The sequence below is a fragment of the Macrobrachium nipponense genome, chromosome 45, assembly GCF_015104395.2.
Source record: "Macrobrachium nipponense isolate FS-2020 chromosome 45, ASM1510439v2, whole genome shotgun sequence".
In the NCBI taxonomy this organism is placed as follows: domain Eukaryota; kingdom Metazoa; phylum Arthropoda; class Malacostraca; order Decapoda; family Palaemonidae; genus Macrobrachium; species Macrobrachium nipponense.
The window spans coordinates 5,725,389-5,752,119 of record NC_061105.1 but is presented as its reverse complement, the minus strand read 5'-3'; the positions used below and the strand labels follow the sequence as shown (position 1 = coordinate 5,752,119).

Below are 26,731 nucleotides of genomic sequence, written 5' to 3'. Positions count from 1 at the left end.
ATGTCTTACGAGTTACAACTCGTGATATTGGACCGAACTCCGAACTGGATTATAGCGGTTCTCGCGGTTTTAAATACCTTTATCATTTATATCTTGTATCTATAGAATTGATGCCGCAAGTAGCCTTATACGGTACGCCGCTAGAACACTTTTCCACATATTCAAGCCAACCATTAATTTATCAAATATATATATATATAAATAAATAAATATAAAAAAATAAAATAAATATGGATACAAGTGGAGTCAATATAATACACTTCGTAAGTAGTCGGAAGGGTTACAAATTATAATAAAAAAGGAATCACGATAAAATCAATAAGCAAAACGTAACCATAGATAATTAAATATCCAAATATATATGCGTAAAGAATTGAACTCTAACTTAACGCTTTAGTAATGACAAATAAGCTAAAAGTTCAAACACATATCCAAAATCTACTGACATATTGTCTGTCCCGGTGATTTATATTCGTAGTCAATGAAAAAAAAATTAAATAAATAAATAAATAAATAAAATAATAAATAAAATAAATAAAATAAAATAAAAGAGATTTTAAAGTCAGGAAGTCTAGAAGTGAAAATGTTATCTATGAAATAATCCTATATGAATCTTATACAGGGCTAATAATATATATAGAATTTGTATGGAAACCTTTTTCATTAGTTTCAATAAGGAATATTTAATTTAACATAATCATGCAGTTTTCCAACATGAAACTAATATATTGTTCAATTTTGGTACTGTTTTTTTTTTCAGACATTCTTCTCATGTGGGTCGAGTATTAAAAAACAAAAATTTTATCCTAAAGTCGTATTTATTACAGCAAGTAACGTAACTCTTAGCTGGCTGAGAGCAATCTCCTGCCAAGTGACGACGTCATCATTGCCGTATCAGCATTTGTTCCTTTTAACCTCAATAATCTGCTTACACAGGCTTCATCTGTGTGTCGTCTCTGCTTGCAAAGCAGATTGACTGGAGAAAGGAATGCTTAGCCCGAACTTCTCATGGGCAGACCTTACCTTACAGACCTTACATCTTGTTCGGGTTGCCCCAGGTCCCTCAGTGTGAGGCACCTCTAATGTCTACCAGAGAGTTGCTAGTACATCTTCCGGTATATTTTGCATCTTCCAATCTTGGATGGTCTGGGATGCAGTTTAGATATTTGTCGAGCTTATTCTTAAACACATCTACGCTCACTCCTGATATATTCCTCAGATGAGCTGGCAACGCATTGAATAGACGCTGCATTATCGATGCTGGTGCGTAGTGGATTAATGTCCTGTGTGCTTTCCTTATTTTTCCTGGTATAGTTTTGGGCACTATTAATCTACCTCTGCTTGCTCTTTCTGATATTTTTAGTTCCATGATATTTTCTGCTATTCCTTCTATCTGTTTCCATGCCTGAATTATCATGTAGCGTTCTCTTCTCCTTTCTAGACTATATAATTTTAAGAATTGTAGTCTTTCCCAGTAGTCTAGGTCCTTAACTTCTTCTATTCTAGCTGTAAAGGACCTTTGTACACTCTCTATTTGTGCAATATCCTTTTGATAGTGTGGGTACCATATCATATTGCAATATTCAAGTGGACTACGAACATATGTTTTATAAAGCATAATCATGTGTTCAGCTTTCTTGTTTTGAGTGCCGTAACAACATTCCCCATTTTTGCATTTTACATTTTGCCAACAGAGTTGCTATTTGATCATTGCATAACATGTTCCTATTCATCATCACACCAAGGTCTTTAACTGCTTCCTTATTTGTGATGGTCTCATTATTAGGTCCCTTATATGCATATAGCTTTCTTTCTCTGTCTCCATAATTTATTGATTCAAATTTATCAGAGTTAAATACCATCCTATTTACCTCTGCCCAATCATATACTTTGTTAAGGTCTCTTTGTAGAGCGTTCCTATCTTCATCACAAGTAATTTCTCTACTTATTCTTGTGTCATCTGCGAAACTACTCACTACCGAATCCTTCACATTATTGTCTATGTCTTCAATCATAATAACAAACAGTATTGCAGCTAACACCGTACCTTGCGGCACACCGGATATTACCTTGACTTCATCCGATTTCTCGTCGTTTGCAATAACTATCTGTTTTCTGTTGTGTAGAAATTCTTTTAACCATCTTCCTACTTTATCCACGATATTGTGTTTTCTAATTTTCTTCGCTAATATATTATGGTCTACTTTATCAAAAGCTTTTGCAAAGTCTAAATAAACCACATCTGTTTCATTTCCGCTTTTCATATTTTTGAATATGTTCTCACGGTGGACTAACAGTTGGGTTTGTGTACTTTTTCCGGGTACGAAACCATGTTGTCCTTTATTAAACAAATTATTTTTTATTAAATGTTTCATAATATTTTTCTTCATTACCCTTTCATACACTTTCATAATATGTGATGTTAGACTCACAGGCCTATAATTACTTGCCTCTAGTCTTGATCCACTTTTGAAAGTAGGGGTAATATATGCTAATTTGTGCTCATCATAAATCTTGCCTGTATCTACACTTTGTCTTAATAATATTGCAAGTGGCTTTGCGATAGAATGAACTACTTTCTTTAACAAAATAGCAGGAATTCCATCAGGCCCTGCAGCAGCTCCATTTTTAATTTCATTAATAGCCTGCACAATATCAGCTTCATTAATATCTATGTCAGCTAAATATTCACTATTTTCATCCCTTACTTCTATATCATTATCTTCATTATCTATTCTAGGGTGAATTAACTCTCTTTATATCGTTCTGCCAGTTTGTTGCAAATTTCCTTTTTTTCATTCGTTAATCTCCCTTCAATTCTCAGAGGGCCTATTTCTATTCTTCTTTTATTCATCTTCTTCGCATATGATAGTTTGGGGTTTTGCTTGATATTTAATAGGGTTTTTTCTTCCAAGTCCCATTTTTCATTTTCTTTTGATTGTATAATCTTTTGTTCTGCATTTTCTATCTTACTTTTTAGTTATATAACTTTCCATGCATTTTTTTCTTTTGCAAGACCTTTTTTCCACTTTCTGATTTTCTGGAACAAGATCCTTCTGTCTCTTGGTATGCATGAATGATGTTTACTTTTCTTCTTCGGTATATATTTTTCCACTATTTTCTCCAATATTTTATATAATATCTCCGTATTTACCCTTATGTCATCACTTACGAAAATGTTATCCCAATCTTTGTTTAATTCTTCATTAATTTTTCTGGACCATTTTATTTTATTTTTACTGTAGAAGTTTGTATTTTCCATATCCTTCCCACTTTTTCATTTCTTGCTTATCTCTATTTTCACTTGCTTTGGAATGAACTGTTAATTCTATGACATTATGGTCTGAAATATTCGCATTATAAACTATTATTTCTTTAACATAATTCATCTCGTTCACAAATACTAGGTCTAAAGTATTTTCCTTTCTTGTTGGCAGGTGATTTATTTGTTGAATGTTGTATTCTAGTAGCATATCTAATAGCTTTTCAAATTGCCTCTTATCTTCTGCACTACTATTACTCTCTTTTTTATATGTATAAGTACAACCACAATCTCCTATTCGTTCTTTCCATTCTACGAAAGGAAAGTTGAAGTCACCAGATAGGAGAATAGTCCAGTCCTTGTGATTTCTACATATATCATCCAATTTTTTCAATTATTAAGTCAAAACTCTTTAGTATTAGGAGGTCTATATATTACTATGTCATCAATTTTTCAGATTCAAATTCTACCGCTATTAGTTCACATTCTGAGTTACTATATTTCTCATATATTTTTCCTTGTTTTTTGTCTTTCCCATATATTGCGGTTCCCCCTTGATTCCTATTTTTTTCTATCTGATCTATAAGTTTGGAACCCTTTATTTGATCATCATTCCCAGTCTCTTGGGAATACCAGGTTTCACTTATATTCATTATATCTATTTTCTTTTCATTTTGGTTAGTTCTTCTAAGTACTCTATTTTTCTTTTGAGTTACTCGTAACTAACCCTGCGCATTCATCACTATGATGGTTTGCGTGTTTTCTCCTTCATTTAATACTGGTAGTAATAAGGATTTCCCATGTCTCTTCCTGTTCTGGTATGTTGTTCTTTTTTCATTTCCAGAAATTCTGACATTAAAAAATCCAACTTTTCCATAATAATTTGATCTTCCTTCCATCATAATTATTCATTTTGTGTCTGAATCTGCAATTTTTTTTGCTCCGTTTTCGCAATATCCTCTTGCATAATAAATACAGTTATTATCTCTTGAGTATAATTTCGGAGCTGATGCTTTGAAATTTTTTGCTGACACCTCTGCATATCTCATTGGTGGTTTGCTTTTCTCTTTTACCTGATATTCTTGATTTCTCTCTTTATTTGTTTCTTTCTTATTTTGGATTTTATTACTTGGTTGGTTATTTATTTGATTATGATTCATGGCTACAGGGTGCATATATTTGCATTTTTTGTCGAACTTACATCCTTTTCCTTCTTTTAGGTTTTGTACATATTTTTGGATGCAGATCTCTGCAATCATCCCCATATCCATCTAAGTATGCACATTTACCATATATTTCATAGTTTTGACATATCTTAGGATGTTGTAGTAACATCTTTCTCCAAATCTGCAATTCCCTCTTTTCAAAAGGTTGCAGATTTTGTCTTTCTTGTCTATTTTTTCCTCTTTCCCGTCATTGTATAGATCTGGGTAGAGCCTCTTCGGGATTTGCTTTTCTGTTGTCATATCGTAATTTATTTCTTCGTAGGTATGCTGCTTTATTGCCTCATATGTAGTATCAATGAGTATCTCTGCATCCATACTTTTATCTTGTTCTTTGTTTTCCTTATTTTTTTCTGTCATTTCATTTTTGTTTACTTCTCTTCCGTTTTCCTCTTCTTCTTTTTCTTCTTCTTCTTCCTCTTCCTCTTCTTCTTCATCCTCAACTATTTGTACATTCAATCTTGATTTAATAACATTGTCTATCCATGATAGACATGTTGAACAAAAAATTCTTGTATCTTTTCTCAAATCATGTATTACCTCAGCACACTGTGGATGGGTCGGAATGTTGCATGCAGCACATTTTCTGATTAGGTTTTGTGGATTGACTATGCTATACCAAACCTTACACAGTTTGCATGCTTTTGGCATTCTTTTTCCTAATGCATCAATTAGGATATTCACAAGATTCACCTTATTCATTTTCTTTGTCGGAATATGTTGGTTTATGTATATTTTCTTTATGAGTCTCTTGACCACTTGGATTTTATTTGGAACTTCTTCAATTATTTTCAAGATGTTTTCATTAGACGTTAGGTACAAGTGTCTAACGGTATGCGCAATGCAACTTGAAATCATTTTAAATTTAATAAACAAAATAAGGAAATAGAATTTCTATAACATCAAAATGAATTAATTTTTTTTTCTGAACCTCATAGACATTTAGAAGTATCCAGTCATGGGAAAATGTCGCATTTTCTTGAAAAACCCAAAGTTTATATAGAAATTAGTTACATAGTGGGGTTTTTTTCGTTGCATCTCCTACCTATTAATAAAGTTTTTAAAAATTAACCTCAGAGGATGCGCGCGAGAAAATTGAATATGAAACTTTTGTTAGGGCACATAGGATCAGATTTTATCACAACTTATTTCAGTTAGCATAGAGAAATACAGAATCATGATTAATCTTCTCTTTGATTCTTATGTTGCCTGGCAATCTTACAAATAGCTCCGTTTTCCACTTCTTTGTCTAGTAACTTACTACCAGTAATATCGAATTTTCTTTGAGACTCGTAATGATATCTATTTTTTTTTTTTTTTTTTTTTTATAATTATGGATATTTTTACAGTCATCATAGACCTGGATAGGTTCACTCATTGTTAATGCCATGGATAAAAAAGTTTGTACAGCGGACTCTTTTGAATTCCAAAATATCTCGTTCGTCGCAGCGGACGACTACAGTCAAGTAACAACCGCCTACAATGTGAAAGGAATTTCATGGACTTCTTCAGACCGACACCGTATCTCGTCGTTAATCTCGACCGACAACCGTATCTCGTCGTTAATCTCGTTTTAATGCGGAATGCTCTGGCGGCTGTCTGAATCGACTACGAAAGGGACATACTTCCGACAATTACGACCCGAAGGATATTCAACTCTACTTTGCTGGCGAAGGACTCGTGCTGGGGATGTTTTTTTTTTATTCATCGCGAACGTAATCGTGTAGCTTAGGATGCAGAGAATAAGTATGAGCGCAAAAACAAAAATAGAACGTTGGAACCCGCCCAGGCAAATTTTCCCCTTGTTTTAACCCTGTGAAATAGGCCGTTTCATTGGGCTGTAGGTGGTTGTCTGGAACTGTGTAATGGACGAAAAGTTGTTCGAACGCTAGTTAAAGTGAAGTAGTATAACCTCGGTCATGTATCCTATATATAGTATCATGTATCCTATATATTACATGATCATAAATAACAGAATCGAAATAATAATTTTTTTGCGTGTACGCACTAGGAATCTATATATAAATGATCATAAATAACGGAATCGAAATATATTCTTTGCGTGTACGCAATAGGAATCTATTAAAGTGCACATATATTAATCATAATTATATGATCCATATACATATGTATAAACAAATCAGGTAGCCTATAATCAATCTGTTACCTTTTTTCTACCAATATCTGCAGTTATTTATGAGTTAGTATATGAATTAATGAATCAGATATATAACAGTTAGCATAAACATTAATATTTTTATCAATTCATATATGTTTTAAATTTTTTATCAGTTAAAATATGATTTTTATCATGTTAATCTTCATTTCTATGCAATTGTCAGAGTACATTAGTATTTTCTGTAGCATATGTGTCTTAATGAAATGAAGTGAAAAACTGTATCATTATATATCACGTGATCACTATTATTTACCAATATCATTGTTTTATATTTTATTACTTGAATCAATTCATGTACACCATGAATTTTTATTTACTTATATATATATATATTCACATAGTGTCTGTATCACACTCCTATAAGTCAAATGCAAGTCAAGTTTGAGTAATATTCAGTAGTTGGTTTTGGTAGCTGACCGAGCTGAGGTAAGTGTTTACATAATAAAAAATATGGAATGTTAGTCCATATATATAAAAGTCTAAAACTAAAGAGGTCAACAGATTGCTTGCAGGAATGTGATCAGACTAGAGACGCTAAAGATGACGTATACAATAAGTATGTAGGCTAAGATAACATGCCGTCACCTGTAGTCATTCAATTGTTTATAAACATTAGTCAAGCTCCCTGCTTGAGACAACTACCCACCCCGACCTATAATTCAAACGGCCTACGTGATCTGTAGCGTGTCTCATTTTGATTGTGTGTTCGTATGAAACTATGGTTCATTTGTATGTATGTTCATATGTTCGAACTACTGTCTGTTCCTTCATAACTTGTAACAGAGATGGTAGACGAGCAGAACAGAGTTAGCTATCGTCATTAGAAGACCTGTACCTCTTTACCTAAGCTTATCATGTAGAGGAATAGGATTAGCCATCATCATTGGCAGAAGCGATCAAGCTATCGTTATTAGAAGACTTGTACAATCATATCTGATCTTCAGCATGTAAAACTTCAGAAGAATACATATATTTTTATATTTCGTGTTTTCTACAAGAACCTCCTCACCATGAGTTTAACACATCGTCGTAATAACCAACAAGATAATACCGACTTCGTAAATGATCTACAAACCCCCAGACACTCCATTGAAGATGGAAGTGCAATACCAACCGACTTAGCGTAAGATTATCGCTAGTCTAACATTACCTCATAGGGCGCCTTATCATACAAGGCACAAGCCCACATAATGCAATATAATATACATATAGATATATATATATATATATATATATATATATTATATATATATATTACATCGAATATGTGCAAAAGTGCAATTAATATCAATATATGAAAAATTATCAGAAAAGTGGCGAATTTAGTCTCCAAGAAATAGAGAATGGGTAGAGAGCAACTCGAAAAAATATATTAGTGAATGGACAGAGAGAAAAATTAAAAAAAAAAATATTATAAGCATGAAAGAAAATGTAAATAAATTTTCAACATTTCAATGAAATACAGCAGCTCAGAAGCAAGCAGACAATAAATAAAGGTTTCAAAACGCAACAGAAATAAAAAGAACGAGCAATAACATCTATAGACACATTCATAAATCATAAGTATATGTGACATTTTGGGCTAAAATGTGTATGAAAAACATATTCTTCAATTGATATTGACACTTTGATATAGCAGCTAAACAAAACTGATACAAAATTGAAAATATATTAAAATGTACAAGAAAAAGATATACTAAGGACATATTCAACCATTTTAGAACATAGGTCAACCGTTTCAAGTTAGCATGTTTGGATAAAATGAAACAAACATCTAACGAAAATTAAAATACCAGGTGATAAATTGAGCTTACAGATAGAAAATATACTTAAATCCTTTTCTTGCATCAATGTAAAGTAATTCAGAAAAATATAAAGTCATATGGACACAGTTCAAGAAAATCTACAAAAAAATGTAGAACAAATAAGGTACAACAAAAAACGTAGGTAGTACCTTCCTATCTCATCTTCAAAGTACCTCCAAAGTATTTTAATCTTTCTCTCACTGACTCGACGCATTACTACCTCAAAATACTCACTCTCTCTCTCTCTCTCCTCTCTCTCTCTCTCTCTCTCTCTCTCTCTCCCCTCCACCTCCAAGACACTTCCTAAACAAAAAATAAACTCAATTCCTCCTCCATCTCAAAAGGAGGTCTACCTCCTTCCTACCTCTAGCTCCTAAGTGCCTCTACCTCCCTCAGTTTCTCTCTGAGTCTCTCTCCCTCAAAATACTCAGCTACTTCCTTCCTCTATGTCCAAAGAACAAGCACTGTACCTCCTTACAAGAGAGCATTGATAACCACTTCATCTTACTCGAGGAACCTCTCAGTTTTCACTCTACCTCAAAAGTGCCAATACATCAAAATCTATTTATCTCCTCATTATATTTATCTTCCACTTTTTTTTATTACTCCTCCTTCCATATTCTTAGTATCTACACCTCTCTACTTCAACATCCCAGGCACCTATACCTCTTCTAACCGTCCCGTCTGCCCCCTCCCTCCCCAACCAATACTACCACCACCCTCCCGCAGCTCCGTCCACCTCCTAGATACCTCATACTCTAAGTAACCGCCTCCATCTCCTCCCAGAGTTCCCCTTCCCCCTTGGCAGTCCTCCCTCCCTCCCCTCCCCTCTCTCCCCCCCCCCCCTCCAAATCCTGGCACTTGACTTACCTCGGTGGTGAAAGTGATGGTCTCTTGAGTGGGGAACGAAACCGCCACATACTTATGATGAGGTGAGACGCTGCAAGAAGTGCCCACCCCAGATCCGGTGACCATACTGGTGTTACCAACCCCCCATAACTTCTCGCAGACTCAGCTCATGATGATCGTCGGGGGTGGCGGCGCGGTGGTCTTCCCGGTGGCACGCGCGGGCGCGCACGCACACAACACACGCGCGTACGTGTACACACACACACACACACACGCACAGGTTGCACCGTAGGGGGGTGTTTCCAGGACGTGGGCGCGGGCAGGGCGTGTGCGTTGGTGTCGTAGTCGTCGGGTTGTGTGTAGATTGGGCGGCCAAGGCAGGTTCATGGTGGGGAGAGAGATGACGCAGAATAATTATAATTATACATAATATTTAGTATTATAATAAATAAATAACTATATATATATACTATATATATATATATAATTTAACTTTATCACTTACCACACCTGTTCCGTGCATTAATGCAATTGAATAATAGGGCCTCGTTCTGAACTGGTTGGAATCCAGCGGAGATATCTTTCCAGGAAAAGTTGCCAGCTTTTCCAGGACAGGTAGTCCTGGAAAGCTTATAATAACTTTTCCTGAATAAAAATATCTTCGCTGGATTCCATCCAGTTCAAATGAGGTCTTATTAAGTAATATATATATATATATATATATATATATATATATATATATATATATATATATATATAATCATATACTATATATATATATATATATATATATATTTTATATACATACATATATATATATATATATATATATAATTTAATATATATAATAATATATATATCATACACTATTACACATCTTTAACAAAACATTTTTATCCTTGTAAATATTAAAGCAAAAACGAACTTATGCCTGTCTGCGTTATAATAGACTATGATAGGATCTTAAATATACTTAAATATACCCATCTTGAACCAGATTACTGAATGGAATGTAAAAGAGTTTAGACCAAAGACCAAAACTGGGACCTATGAGGTCATTCGGCGCTGGGAAGGAAACTGAGAGTAGGTAGGTTTGAAAGGTGTAACTTGAGGAAAACCTCAAAGCAGCTGTACTAAGAAACAATTGTTAGAGAGGGTGGATAGCAAGATGGAAGAGAGATCATATGAACGGAGGTACAGTAAAGAGGAATCAAACAGGTTGCAGCTAGATATATATATATATATATATATATATATATATATATATATATATGTGTGTGTGGTGGTGTGTGTGTGTGTGTGTGTGTGTGTGTGTGTGTACTATATTCAATTTCCCTAATCAAATATCGGCAAAATAAAATAAAACATAACAGCTGAAGAACGATACCAGCTACTTACACTAAATATATTATTATAAAAAAACATCCCAAATATTTCTTAAGAAGTAAAAATATGAGGTGAGATGAGTCAAGATAATTATTGTTTGATGAGAGAGAGAGATTTTTACTAGTCTGTGACAACCTTTTAACCTTCCTTTCAATCCTCCCTTTTCCCCTCCTCCTCCTTCTCCTCTCACCTTGACCTCACAGGCACCCGCACACAAGACAAAACGAACGAGTCTTGGCACAAGACAAAATCGATCGACCGGGTCAACGCCGACAAGAAACAACTTTTTGGAGCTTTGACTTTCTTCCCCCAACCAACTCATACCCCCTCCCCCCTTCCCGTCTCCTCCTCCTCCTATCCCCCTGCCTCTTCCTCCATTCATTTCCCCAACCAAGTCCTCCCCCTCCTCTTCCCCCTTCCCCCTCATCCTCCTCCATTCATTCGGCTCCAAAACCGGACATTGGAGGAGGTTTGGCGTGCGCAAGTCGTGACTTACTTTATTCATTTGTTTGTTTGCTTGTTGCTCGGTGCGACGTGAAATGATTAGTCGTTCGTTCTTTTGGATAAAATTAAGAGACGCTTTTGTTGAAAGCAGAACAGTAGTCATCGTATTAAACGCTACGAAAACAGAGATCTTAATAGAAGAGAGAATAAGACATAAAAAAAACTCGACAAACACAAACGCTAATTGCTTTCATGAGTAACGAAGTCTTATTGCAATATGAGACATTTTTCATTAAAGATCACTTTGTTACTATAAATATCAAATCTTATTAGGATAATACTGAAATTAAAGCTTTATTAAAGACTGTAAACACGGTTTTCTGTCAAAGTGTGAAAAGGGTTTTTTTCGTTAAAAAAAGGAAAAAAAAAATCTTTTTTTTTTTGGAAGGTTTAGTGGTCGGGATGTAAACACCAAAGATGTAAAGCCAGTTGAGTTTAGATAAACGCCCACTGTGTTCATTGAAAAAACAAAAAAAAAAAAAAAATAAAGAAATAAATCATGCATTTAAATACATGAAAACGAAAATTTATAGTTCAGATTGTCTCTGATTTTCTATTGTTTAAAATTGTGAAAGCCCTCTCTTATTATTATTATTATTATTGTGTACGCTGGAAACAGACCTTCTTTCAAACAAGTTTTATTGAAAATAATGGCAGAATTCACAGAATTGATTTTGTACAATATTCTTTCAATTCTCCTTATGATTTTTCTTTCTGGCACGCTGGTATTATAAAGCAGCTGTCCAATGTTCATCGTGCTGTAGGTCGTCAACGGAAATTTCGGGCGGGCTGGTGTTATCAAAAGCAAAACTGGTTATCAGGGACAGGCTGGGGTCGTCAACAGGTATACAGGTGGGTTTCGTAGGTCGGGAACAGGCCGTAGTCGTCAGGGGTCTATCCGGTATTTCTTGTTATTTCTTCTTTTCTGGTTTTCAAGGCGTCTACATGTTTCGGCCACCTCGTTTGGCCATCTTCGGGACGGGATCGCTGAGTGCAATGGTCTGTGTCAGATGTATTCACGCTATTTATTGCATTCGGTTGGCTTGAAGAAAGACGGGTACCTCACTTTTCATTGGGCAATACCTGTGACGTCACGAGCGATGTCATCAGGGGGCCCGTTGCTGGTTGGCTGTCCTCTTCGTGGGCGGAGCCTCATCCTTATTGGTGATGGTGGAGGTCCCCTCGAAGGGCGTGCTACCAGGTCGTCCTCAGGGCGAGAGCTTGAGCTGCGATCACCCTCAGGGTTACTAGGGACGTCCTCAGGATGAGAGCTAATGCTTCTATCATCCTCAGGATCCCTCTGGTGCGATGCTCGTTGTGGGGCGGTGTCTGCTGCTCTCCTGACGGCGGTGGGGAGGAGGAAGGTCTCCTGTGTGATGTTTAAACTGGGCTTCTCTCCGATGTGCAGCGCTTCTAAGATTCGCAAACGACGTAGATCGGGTGCCTGGTCGATAACCTCGAAGTTACCGACGATGTCGCTGCGTCGGATTCTTTTATTATGGGCAGTCCTTGCATGATTAAATACCGCTCCTTCCTGCGCGTGACAGGAGATCCTCTTGGAGAGGCGCATTGACGTCATCCCGATGTAAGTTCCGAGGCATCCTCGGATTGGGCACGTGTATCTGTAAATGACGTTCGTCCTCTTCAAGGGATCCTGCAACGGTGCGGGGTTATTTTTCATAATAAGACTGCATGTTTTTTTTACTTGTATAAAATATGATCAAGTTGATCTGCTTGTTGATGTCGGTCGGAGAAACGTGATTCCTGATTATTTCCCGTAGGGCTCGCTCGTCTTCTTTATACCGCCGATGGAAGGTGCCCTTGTAGAAAAAATTAATTTTCTGCTGGGGGTCTGGGCGGGGTTCCTGTAGGTACCATTCTTCCATGCTCTTCCTGAAGACGTTCTGGATGCTTCGGTTGGTGTGTCCGTTGTTTACTAGGACCTGGGCTGCACGTTCCATCTCCTTATGGGTGTCTGCCCATGTTGAACAATGGGAAAGAGCTCTCCTGACGTAGGCGCTGATGGTGGTGTCCTTATAGCGTTCAGGGCATTCACTCTCGCCGTTCAGACACATTCCCAGGTTCGTGGGCTTCGTGTAAACCCGTGTAGCGAACGCACCCTCCTTCTGTTCAACCAGGACGTCCAGGAAGGGAAGACGGCCATCACGGCTATATTCGATGGTAAATCGTAAACGGCTGTTGGTGTGGAAGGCTTGACGTATTTCCTCGATCTCCTCCCTCGTTCCTGCTTGGATGAAAGTGTCATCTATATATCTTACGTATATAGATGGCTTCCTAATGCTCCTAAAGACACGCTCCTCCACCATGCCCATGTAAAAGTTCGCAAACAGGACCCCGAGGGGGGATCCCATCGCTACACCATCGATTTGTAAGTACATATGGCCATGGTGGTTAATGAAGGGAGCCTTCTTGGTGCATATTTCCAGCAGAGAGCGAAGGGCGTGTTCGGGGATATTCAGCGGGTCGGTGGATGGGTCTCTGTAGACACGTTCAAGGATCATTTCGATGGTTTCATCTACAGGAACGTTAGTAAACAGCGACTCTACATCCATCGATGCAATACTGCCTCCAGGGGGCGCGGATCTTAAGGTTTGCAGAAACTCCGCAGACGACTTCAAACTATGTGTGCTGGGGATGTAGGGGGTGAGAATAGTATTTAGTTGTTTAGCAAGGTGGTATGTGGGTGCTGGTATTTGGCTAATGATAGGTCTTAAAGGGTTTCCATGTTTATGAGTTTTCACATTACCGTAGATGTACCCGAGGTTGTAATCTCCAGAAATACTAGAGAGGTGTAAGGCGTTAGTGGCTGCGTTGACAGTTTCTATGATTCTATTGGCTTCGCGTTTAATGTCGTCTACGGGGTTCTTAGTAATACGTCGAAACTTAGTGGTATCGGCGAGGATCTCGTCGATTTTTTGTCTATATTCGGTAGTCTTGATAAGTACTAGGGCTGCGGTCTTGTCGGCTCTCCTGACGGTGATGTCTTCGTTTTCTCTCAAGCTTTTAGCAGCATCCCGCAGACGGCGATCGACGATGTCACTTTTATAAGTTCCTCGGTCTGTAAGGGCTTCTGCTAAAAAGGAGAGGTTGAAGGCGTCGGTGGTGTGTACATTCCCAAGGCTTTCTTGTTTCATTATCGTCTCCGTAAGATATTCTATCTCCATCCTTTTATTAAGGGGACGGGGGCGAGAGATGAAGTGGCAATTCAGGCCTTTCTTGAGTATGTCCTCTTCTTCAGGGGATGGGGTGTAGGTGGTCAAGTTAATATATTTGTCATGTTCTTGCGGCAGGCGTATTTTACCTCCATTAAGGTTAATTAGTTTTCTTGTAATGGTCTTCTGTTTCTTCAGGGCATCTTTCTCCTCCATACGTTTCAGGCAGTCGACGATGTCTTGATGGTACTGCACTGGTGTTGGGAGGGCGTTGCTGCTAGTGCCATCATTATTATCCCCGGCATCCGAGGGGGCTGCTACAGGATTCATACCGCGAATTTCATCCCATTTTACGAAGAGTTGCGCCCTTTCATTTATGAGCGTGGCTTTCTCTAAGAACCCCGTAGACGACATTAAACGCGAAGCCAATAGAATCATAGAAACTGTCAACGCAGCCACTAACGCCTTACACCTCTCTAGTATTTCTGGAGATTACAACCTCGGGTACATCTACGGTAATGTGAAAACTCATAAACATGGAAACCCTTTAAGACCTATCATTAGCCAAATACCAGCACCCACATACCACCTTGCTAAACAACTAAATACTATTCTCACCCCCTACATCCCCAGCACACATAGTTTGAAGTCGTCTGCGGAGTTTCTGCAAACCTTAAGATCCGCGCCCCCTGGAGGCAGTATTGCATCGATGGATGTAGAGTCGCTGTTTACTAACGTTCCTGTAGATGAAACCATCGAAATGATCCTTGAACGTGTCTACAGAGACCCATCCACCGACCCGCTGAATATCCCCGAACACGCCCTTCGCTCTCTGCTGGAAATATGCACCAAGAAGGCTCCCTTCATTAACCACCATGGCCATATGTACTTACAAATCGATGGTGTAGCGATGGGATCCCCCCTCGGGGTCCTGTTTGCGAACTTTTACATGGGCATGGTGGAGGAGCGTGTCTTTAGGAGCATTAGGAAGCCATCTATATACGTAAGATATATAGATGACACTTTCATCCAAGCAGGAACGAGGGAGGAGATCGAGGAAATACGTCAAGCCTTCCACACCAACAGCCGTTTACGATTTACCATCGAATATAGCCGTGATGGCCGTCTTCCCTTCCTGGACGTCCTGGTTGAACAGAAGGAGGGTGCGTTCGCTACACGGGTTTACACGAAGCCCACGAACCTGGGAATGTGTCTGAACGGCGAGAGTGAATGCCCTGAACGCTATAAGGACACCACCATCAGCGCCTACGTCAGGAGAGCTCTTTCCCATTGTTCAACATGGGCAGACACCCATAAGGAGATGGAACGTGCAGCCCAGGTCCTAGTAAACAACGGACACACCAACCGAAGCATCCAGAACGTCTTCAGGAAGAGCATGGAAGAATGGTACCTACAGGAACCCCGCCCAGACCCCCAGCAGAAAATTAATTTTTTCTACAAGGGCACCTTCCATCGGCGGTATAAAGAAGACGAGCGAGCCCTACGGGAAATAATCAGGAATCACGTTTCTCCGACCGACACCAACAAGCAGATCAACTTGATCATATTTTATACAAGTAAAAAAAAACATGCAGTCTTATTATGAAAAATAACCCCGCACCGTTGCAGGATCCCTTGAAGAGGACGAACGTCATTTACAGATACACGTGCCCAATCCGAGGATGCCTCGGAACTTACATCGGGATGACGTCAATGCGCCTCTCCAAGAGGATCTCCTGTCACGCGCAGGAAGGAGCGGTATTTAATCATGCAAGGACTGCCCATAATAAAAGAATCCGACGCAGCGACATCGTCGGTAACTTCGAGGTTATCGACCAGGCACCCGATCTACGTCGTTTGCGAATCTTAGAAGCGCTGCACATCGGGAGGGAGAAGCCCAGTTTAAACATCACACAGGAGACCTTCCTCCTCCCCACCGCCGTCAGGAGAGCAGCAGACACCGCCCCACAACGAGCATCGCACCAGAGGGATCCTGAGGATGATAGAAGCATTAGCTCTCATCCTGAGGACGTCCCTAGTAAACCCTGAGGGTGATCGCAGCTCAAGCTCTCGCCCTGAGGACGACCTGGTAGCACGCCCTTCGAGGGGACCTCCACCATCACCAATAAGGATGAGGCTCCGCCCACGAAGAGGACAGCCAACCAGCAACGGGCCCCTGATGACATCGCTCGTGACGTCACAGGTATTGCCCAATGAAAAGTGAGGTACCCGTTTCTTCAAGCCAACCGAATGCAATAAATAGCGTGAATACATCTGACACAGACCATTGCACTCAGCGATCCCGTCCCGAAGATGGCCAAACGAGGTGGCCGAAACATGTAGACGCCTTGAAAACCAGAAAAGAAGAAATAACAAGAAATACCGGATAGACCCCTGACGACTACGGCCTGTTCCCGACCTACGAAACCCACCTGTATACCTGTTGACGACCCCAGCCTGTCCCTGATAACCAGTTTTGCTTTTGATAACACCAGCCCGCCCGAAATTTCCGTTGACGACCTACAGCACGATGAACATTGGACAGCTGCTTTATAATACCAGCGTGCCAGAAAGAAAAATCATAAGGAGAATTGAAAGAATATTGTACAAAATCAATTCTGTGAATTCTGCCATTATTTTCAATAAAACATATTATTATTATTATTATTATTATTATTATTATTATTATTATCATACCGCGTGTACTTGACAAGAATCAGAAATAACATGACTCATATGGTAAACACTACATTCATCTAAGCAAAAATAGCAATGCAAGTCTTGAAAACCAACTTCCGGCTGACTAATACAGGAAAGAATGAATGTAATGTAACTATACGTCTTCCCTCACTTCAGCGAGAGAGAGAGAGAGAGAAAAAAAAAACTTTATCTTGTTCATCTTCATACAAAAACTGAGAACGATTGAAACTCCTTACGCGTGAATACACAGATCACTTTTTGCGGTTTTATCCCCTAAAAAGTCGCGAGTACAGATGGCGAGTCGCTCAACGAAAACAACAAAGGTCTCGTAACATGCCCTGCGGAACACCAGACACGTTGCGTATAGAATCAAACGCTACGTGCGATTATACTTTAGTCCGTCACACAGACAGGGGAGATGCACTTGCATTATCCCCTACTGCAACTTTTTTTAGTAGATTCTCTCTCTCTCTCTCTCTCTCTCTCTCCCAAGTAGATGCAGACTGCAAACACGTATCACTGTAAGCTTGGAAAAAGTAAAATAGGTATAAAGCAGATCTCTCTCTCTCTCTCTCTCTCTCTCTCTCTCTCTCTCTCTCTCTCTCTCTCTCTCTCTCTCTCTTTCAGAAGAAGAAAAATATTTTTCCTTTTCTGAACTAATCCTGTAAAGCTCAAAAAAACCTCTAGGTAAAAAGTTTCTAATTAGATGTAAATTAGATCGAATATTATTTAATTATGTTCTAGAAAAATAATTTAAACAATTTCATTCGAGAGTGTGAAAGCAAACAAATACCGTTAAATGAACAATAGCGAGTGTTCGACAATGTTTGGAAAAGTGACCATTATTGAATAGTGACTCAGGAAGAGCATGAGCCCTAATCGTAACCATTCGTATTATTAATTGGATCACAGTAAGTTCGAAAAACTAAACAAAAACAAAAAATTTTGCATTTTAAAATAAATTAAATGGAAATTTGTACTATACACATTTGTATGATTGATAGAATAATAGCAATAGCGTCTTTAATTAAGCAACACCTTTGTTTACATTCATGTTTACTTAATAGACAAACGACAGACTCAGTGACAAAACAATTCTGAAACTGAAAGCAGTTGTCATTGATCAATAAATATAATCTCACCGAGTATCAATTGACACTGCAACTTTGTTTTCAGTTACCTCTCAATCAACTACCACTATGTTTTTAGCTAACTCTCAATCAACTATAACTTTGTTTTTAGCTAACTCTCAATCAACTATAACTTTGTTTTTAGCTAACTCTCAATCAACTACAACTTTGTTTTTAGCTAACTCTCAATCAACTATAACTTTGTTTTCAGCTAACTCAATCAACTACAACTTTGTTTTATGCTACCTCTCAATCAACTATAACTTTGTTTTCAATTATCTCTCAATCAACTACAACTTTATTTCCAGCTAACTCTAAATCAACTACAACTTTGTTTTTAGCTACCTCTCAATCAACTACAACGTTTTCAGCTACCTCTCAATCAACTACATCTTTATTTCCAGCTAACTCTCAATCAACTACAACTTTGTTTTCAGCTAACTCTCAATCAACAATAATTTTGTTTTTAGCTAACTCTCAATCAACTATAACTTTGTTTTTAGCTAACTCTCAATCAACTACAACTTTGTTTTCAGCTAACTCTCAATCAACAATAATTTTGTTTTTAGCTAACTCTCAATCAACAACAACTTTGTTTTTAGCTACCTCTCAATCAGCAACAACTTTGTTTTTAGCTAACTCTCAATTAACTACAACTTTGTTTTCAGCTAACTCTCAATCAACAACTACTTTGTTTTTAGCTAACTCAATTTTTCAACCTACAACTCTTTGTTTTTGTCAACTACAAAACTTTGTTTTCAGCTAACTCTCAATCAACAACTACTTTGTTTTTAGCTAACTCTCAATCAACTACAACTTTGTTTTTAGCTAACTCTCAATCAACAACTACTTTGTTTTTAGCTAACTCTCAATCAACTACAACTTTTTTTCAGGCAACTCTCAATCAACTACAACTTTGTTTTCATGTACCTCTCAATCAACTACAACTTTGTTTTTAGCTACCTCTCAATCACCTATAACTTTGTTTTCAGCTAACTCTCAATCAACTATAACTTTGTTTTCAGCTAACTATCAATCAACTACAACTTTGTTTTTAGCTAACTCTCAATCAACTACAACTTTGTTTATAACTAACTCTCAATCAACTATAACTTTGTTTTTAGCTAACTCTCAATCAACTACAACTTTGTTTTTAGCTACCTCTCAATCAACTACTACTTGCTTTCCAGCTAACTCTCAATCAACTATAACTTTGTTTTTAGGTACCTCGCAATCAACTATAACTTTGTTTTCAGCTACCTCTCAATCAACTACAACTTTTTTTTCAGCTAACTCTCAATCAACTACAACTTTGTTTTCAGTTAACTCTCAATCAACTACAACTTTGTTTTCAGCTAACTATCAATCAACTATAACTTTGTTTTTAGCTAACTCTCAATCAACTACAACTTTTTTTTCAGGTAACTCCCAATCAACTATAACCTTGTTTTCAGCTGCCTATCAATCAACTACAACTTTGTTTTCAGCTAACTCTCAATCAACTACAACTTTGTTTTCAGCTAACTATCAATCAACTATAACTTTGTTTTTAGCTAACTCTCAATCAACTACAACTTTTTTCAGCTAACTCTCAATCAACTACAACTTTGTTTTCAGCTAACTCTCAATCAACTACAACTTTGTTTTCAGCTAACTATCAATCAACTATAACTTTGATTTTAGCTAACTCTCAATCAACTACAACATTGTTTTCAGGTAACTCCCAATCAACTATAACCTTGTTTTCAGCTACCTCTCAACTACAATTTTTTTTCAGCTACCTCTCAATCAACTACAACTTTGTGTTCAGCTGCATCTATCAATCAACTACAATTTTGTTTTCAGCTAATTCTGAATCAACTACAACTTTGTTTTCAGCTACCTCTCAATCAACTACAACTTTTTTTTCCGCTACATCTATCAATCAACTACAACTTTGTTTTCCGCTACATCTATCAATCAACTACAACTTTGTTTTCAGCTAACTCTTTAATCAACTTCAACTTTGTTTTCAGCTACATCTCAATCAACTACAATTTTGTTTTCAGCTACCTCTCAGTCAACTACAATTTTGTTTTCAGCTACCTCTCAATCAACTACAACTTTGTTTTCAGCTACCTCTAAATCAACTACAACTTTGTTTTTAGCTACCTCTATCGATTAACTACAATTTTGTTTTCAGCTAACTCTAAATTAACTACAACTTTGTTTTCAGCTGCCTCTAAATCAACTACAACTTTGTTTTCAGCTAACTCTCAATCAACTATAACTTTGTTTTCAATTATCTCTCAATCAACTACAACTTTATTTCCAGCTAACTCTCAATCAACTACAACTTTGTTTTCAGCTAACTCTCAATCAACTATAACTTTGTTTTCAATTATCTCTCAATCAACTACAACTTTATTTCCAGCTAACTCTCAATCAACTACAACTTTGTTTTCAGCTAACTCTCAATCAACTATAACTTTGTTTTTAGCCACCTCTCAATCAACTATAACTTTGTTTTCAGTTATCTCTCAATCAACTATAACTTTGTTTTTAGCTAACTCTCAATCAACTATAACTTGGTTTTTAGCTAAATCTCAATCAACTACAACTTTGTTTTCAGCTACCTCTAAATCAACTATAACTTTGTTTTTAGCTAACTCTCAACCAACTATAACTTTGTTTTTAGCTAACTCTCAATCAAATACAACTTTGTTTTCAGCTAACTCTCAATCAACTACAACATTGTTTTCAGCTACCTGTCAATCAACTACAACTTTTTTCAGCTACCTCTCAGTCAACTACAACTTTGTTTTCAGCTACCTCTAAATCAACTATAACTTTGTTTTTAGCTAACTCTCAACCAACTACAACTTTGTATTCAGCTAACTCTCAATCAACTATAACTTTGTTTTTAGCTACCTCTTAATCAACTATAACTTTGTTTTCAGCTAACTCTCAATCAACTACAACATTGTTTTCAGCTACCTCTCAATCAACTACAACTTTGTTTTATGCTACCTCTCAATCAACTATAACTTTTTTCAGCTAACTCTCAATCAACTACAACTTTTTTCAGCTAACTCTCAATCAACTACAACTTTTTTCAGCTAACTCTCAATCAACTACAACTTTTTTCAGCTAACTCTCAATCAACTATAACTTGGTTTTTAGCTATATCTCATTCAACTACAACTTTGTTTTTAGCTACCTCTCAATCAACTACTACTTGCTTTCCAGCTAACTCTCAATCTACTATAACTAGGTTGTTTTTTTTTTAGGTTACCCAGGGAAGGATCGGCAATCAACTATAACCTTTAGTTTTCAGCGTACCTCTACAATCAACTACAACTTTTTTTTTCAGCTAACGCTCAATCAACTGCAACTTTGTTTGGTTTTACAAGGTTTGAACCTCTCAATCAACTACAACTTTTGTTTTCAACAGCTGAACCTATGCAATCAACTATAACTTTGTTTTATTTTAGGCTACTCTCCAATCAACTAGCAACTTGTTTTTTTTTTCAGGTAACTCCCAATCAAAACTATAACCATTAAAACCTTGTTTTCAGCTTGCCTATCAATCAACTACAACTTTGTTTTCAGCTACAACTCTCAATCAACGACAACTTTGTTTTTCAGGCTTAACTATTCAAGCAACTATAAACTTTGTTTTTTAGCTAACTCTCAATCAACTAACAACAACTTTTTTTCAAGCTAACTCTCAATCAACTAAAAAAAAGAAAAAAAAAAAAAAAAAAAAAAGAAAAAAAACAACTTTGTTTTCAGCTAACTCTCAATCAACACAACTAACTTGTTTTTCCAGCTAACTTATTCAATCAACTATTAACTTTTTGATTTTAGCTAACTCTCAATCAACTACAACATTGTTTTCAGGTAACTCCCAATCAACTATAACCTTGTTTTCAGCTACCTCTCAACTACAATTTTTTTTCAGCTACCTCTCAATCAACTACAACTTTGTGTTCAGCTGCATCTATCAATCAACTACAATTTTGTTTTCAGCTAATTCTGAATCAACTACAACTTTGTTTTCAGCTACCTCTCAATCAACTACAACTTTGTTTTCCGCTACATCTATCAATCAACTACAACTTTGTTTTCAGCTAACTCTTTAATCAACTTCACTTTGTTTTCAGCTACATCTCAATCAATTAACTAGTTTTGGTTTTCTAGCTACCTCTCAGTCAACTACAATTTTTTTTTTTGTTTTCAGCTACCTCTCAATCATCTACAACTTTGTTTTCAGCTAACCATCTAAATCAACTACAACTTTGTTATTTTTTTAGCTACCTCTATCGATTAACTACAATTTTGTTTTCAGCTAACTCTAAAATTAACTACAACTTGTTTTCAGCTGCCTCTAAATCAACTACAACTTTGTTTTCAGCTAACTCTCAATCAACTATAACTTTGTTTTCAATTATCTCTCAATCAACTACAACTTTATTTCCAGCTAACTCTCAATCAACTACAACTTTGTTTTCAGCTAACTCTCAATCAACTATAACTTTGTTTTCAATTATCTCTCAATCAACTACAACTTTATTTCCAGCTAACTCTCAATCAACTACAACTTTGTTTTCAGCTAACTCTCAATCAACTATAACTTTGTTTTTAGCCACCTCTCAATCAACTACAACTTTGTTTTCAGTTATCTCTCAATCAACTATAACTTTGTTTTTAGCTAACTCTCAATCAACTATAACTTTGTTTTTAGCTAAATCTCAATCAACTACAACTTTGTTTTCAGCTACCTCTAAATCAACTATAACTTTGTTTTTAGCTAACTCTCAACCAACTATAACTTTGTTTTTAGCTAACTCTCAATCAAATACAACTTTGTTTTCAGCTAACTCTCATCAACACAACATTGTTTTCAGCTACCTCTCAATCCACACAAACTTTTTTTCAGCTACCTCTCATCAACTACAACTTTGTTTTCAGCTACCTCTAAATCAACTATAACTTTGTTTTTAGCTAACTCTCAACCAACTACAACTTTGTATTCAGCTAACTCTCAATCAACTATAACTTTGTTTTTAGCTACCTCTTAATCAACTATAACTTTGTTTTCAGCTAACTCTCAATCAACTACAACATTGTTTTCAGCTACCTCTCAATCAACTACAACTTTGTTTTATGCTACCTCTCAATCAACTATAACTTTTTTCAGCTAACTCTCAATCAACTACAACTTTTTTCAGCTAACTCTCAATCAACTACAACTTTTTTCAGCTAACTCTCAATCAACTACAACTTTTTTCAGCTAACTCTCAATCAACTATAACTTGGTTTTTAGCTATATCTCAATCAACTACAACTTTGTTTTTAGCTAACTCTCAATCAACTATAACTTTGTTTTCAGCTAACTCTCAATCAACTATATCTTTGTTTTCAGCTACCTCTCAATCAATGATAACTTTGTTTTCAGCTATATCTCAATCAACTACATCTTTGTTTTCAGCTAACTCTCAATCAACTATAACTTTGTTTTCAGCTACTTCTCAATCAACTATAACTTTGTTTTCAGCTAACTCTCAATCAACTACAACTTGGTTTTTATCTAACTCTCAATCATCTACAACTTTCTTTCCAGCTAACTCTCAATCAAATAGAACTTTGTTTTCAGCTACCTCTCAATCAACTATAAGTTTGTTTTCAGCTACCTCTCAAACAACAAAAACTTTGTTTTCAGCTATATCTCAATCAACTATAACTTTGTTTCCAGCTACCTCTCAATCAACTATAGCTTTGTTTTCAGCTACATCTCAATCAACTACAACTTTGTTTTCAGCTACCTCTCAATCAACTATAACTTTGTTTTCAGCTACATCTCAATCAACTACAACTTTGTTTTCAGCTACTTATCAATCAACTATAACTTTGTTTTCAGCTACCTCTCAATCAACTACAACTTTGTTTTCAGCTACCTCTTAATCAACTATAACTTTGTTTTCAGCTACCTCTCAATCAACTACATCTTTGTTTTCAGCTACCTCTCAATCAACTATAACTTTGTTTACAGTTTACTCTCAATCAACTACAACTTTGTTTTCAGCTAACTCTCAATCAACTACAACTTTGTATTCAGCTAACTCTCAATCAACTATAACTTTGTTTTCAGCTACCTCTCAATCAACTACAACTTGTTTTCAGCTAACTCTCAATCAACTACAACTTTGTTTTTAGCTTACTCTCAATACACTATAATTTTGTTTTCAGCTACCTCTCAATCAACTATAACTTTGTTTTTAGCTAATTCTCAGTCAACTACAACTTTGTTTTCAGCTAACTCTCAATAAACTACAACTTTGTTTTAGCTAACTCTCAATCAACTACAACTTTGTTTTCAGCTACCTTTCTATCAACTATAACTTTGTTTTCAGCTAACTCTCAATCAACTACAACTTTGTTTTCAGCTACCTTTCTATCAACTACAACATTGTTCTCAGCTACCTCACAACCGACTATAACTTTGTTTTCAGCTATCTCTCAATCAACTATAACTTTGTTTTCAGCTAACTCTCAATCAACTACAACTTTGTTTTCAGCTACCTTTCTATCAACTACAACATTGTTCTCAGCTACCTCACAACCGACTATAACTTTGTTTTCAGCTATCTCTCAATCAACTATAACTTTGTTTTCAGCTACCTCTCAATCAACTACAATTTTGTTTTCAGCTACCTCTCAGTCAGCTATAACTTTGTTTTCAGCTAACTCTCAATCAACTACAAAGTTGTTTTCAGCTACCTTGCAATCAACTACAACTTTGTTTTCAGCTACCTCTCATTCAACAAAAATTTTGTTTTTAGCTAACTTTCAATCAACTATACCTTTGTTTTCAGCTACCTTTCTATCAACTATAACTTTGTTTTCAGCTAACTCTCAATCAACTACAACTTTGTTTTCAGCTACCTTTCTATCAACTACAACATTGTTCTCAGCTACCTCACAACCAACTATAACTTTGTTTTCAGCTACCTCTCAATCAACTATAACTTTGTTTTCAGCTAACTCTCAATCAACTACAACTTTGTTTTCAGCTACCTTTCTATCAACTACAACATTGTTCTCAGCTACCTCACAACCGACTATAACTTTGTTTTCAGCTATCTCTCAATCAACTATAACTTTGTTTTCAGCTAACTCTCAATCAACTACAATTTTGTTTTCAGCTACCTCTCAATCAACTACAACTTTGTTTTCAGCTACCTCTCATTCAACAAAAATTTTGTTTTTAGCTAACTTTCAATCAACTATACCTTTGTTTTCAGCTAACTCTCAATCAACTATAACTTTGTTTTCAGCTAACTCTCAATCAACTATAACTTTGTTTTCAGCTAACTCTCAATCAACTATAACTTTGTTTTCAGCTAACTCTCAATCAACTACAACTTTGCTTTTAGCTAACTTTCAATCAACTATAACTTTGTTTTCAGCTAACTCTCAATCAACTACAAAGTTGTTTTCAGCTACCTCTCAATCAACTACAACTTTGTTTTCAGCTACCTCTCAATCAACTATAACTTCATTTTTAGCTTACTCTCAATCAACTATAACTTTGTTTTCAGCTAACTCTCAATCAACTATAACTTTGTTTTCAGCTACCCCTCAATCAACTATAACTTTGTTTACAGCTACCTCTCAATCAACTATAACTTTGTTTTCAGCTACCTCTCAATCAACTGTAACGTTGTTTTTAGCTAACTCTCAATCAACTATAACTTTGTTTTCAGCTAACTATCAATCAACTATAACTTTGTTTTTAGCTACCTCTCAGTCAACTACAATTTTGTTTTCAGATAACTCTCAATCAATTATAACTTTGTTTTTAGCTAACTCCCAATCAACTTTAAATTTGTTTTTAGCTAACTCTCAATCAAGTACATCTTATTTTTCAGCTCCCCATATCAATCAACTACAACTTTCTTTTCAGCTAACTCTTAATCAACTAGAACATTATTTCCAGCTACCTCTCAATCAACAATAATTTTGTTTTCAGCTAACTCTCAATCAACTATAACTGTTTTTAGCTAACTCTCAATCAACTATAACTTTGTTTTCAGCTACCTCTCAATCAACTACAACTTTGTTTTTAGCTACCTCTATAAATTAACTACAACTTTGTTTTCAGCTACCTCTCAATCAACTATAACTTTGTTTTATGCTACCTCTCAATCAACTATAGCTTTATTTTCAGTTAATTTACAATCAACTACAACATTGTTTTTAGCTAACTCTCAATCAACTACAACTTTGTTTTCAGCTAACTCTCAGTCAACTACAACTTTGTTTTTAGCTAACTCTCCATCAACTATAACTTTGTTTTCAGCTAACACTCAATGAACTATAACTTTGTTTTCAGCTAACTCTCAATCATCTATAACTTTGTTTTCAGCTAACTCTCAATCAACTACAACTTTGTTTTTGGCTAACTCGCAATCAACTATAACTTTGTTTTTAGCTAACTCTCAATACACTATAACTTTGTTTTTAGCTAACTCTCAA

The 26,731-nt window shown here is 36.3% G+C and overlaps 1 protein-coding gene across 2 annotated transcripts in view; it reads right to left on the bottom strand.

Moving 5' to 3' along the window:
• LOC135214314 (protein expanded-like) overlaps positions 1 to 26,731 on the bottom strand; it is a 142,829-nt gene that overhangs the window by 78,894 nt on the left and 37,204 nt on the right. For both annotated transcript variants that reach the window (XM_064248480.1, XM_064248481.1), the window contains exon 2: positions 9,340 to 9,519. In XM_064248480.1, the coding sequence (XP_064104550.1) occupies positions 9,340 to 9,444 (105 nt within the window). In that variant the 5' untranslated portion in view covers positions 9,445 to 9,519. The remainder of the gene's footprint in view (positions 1 to 9,339; positions 9,520 to 26,731) is intronic.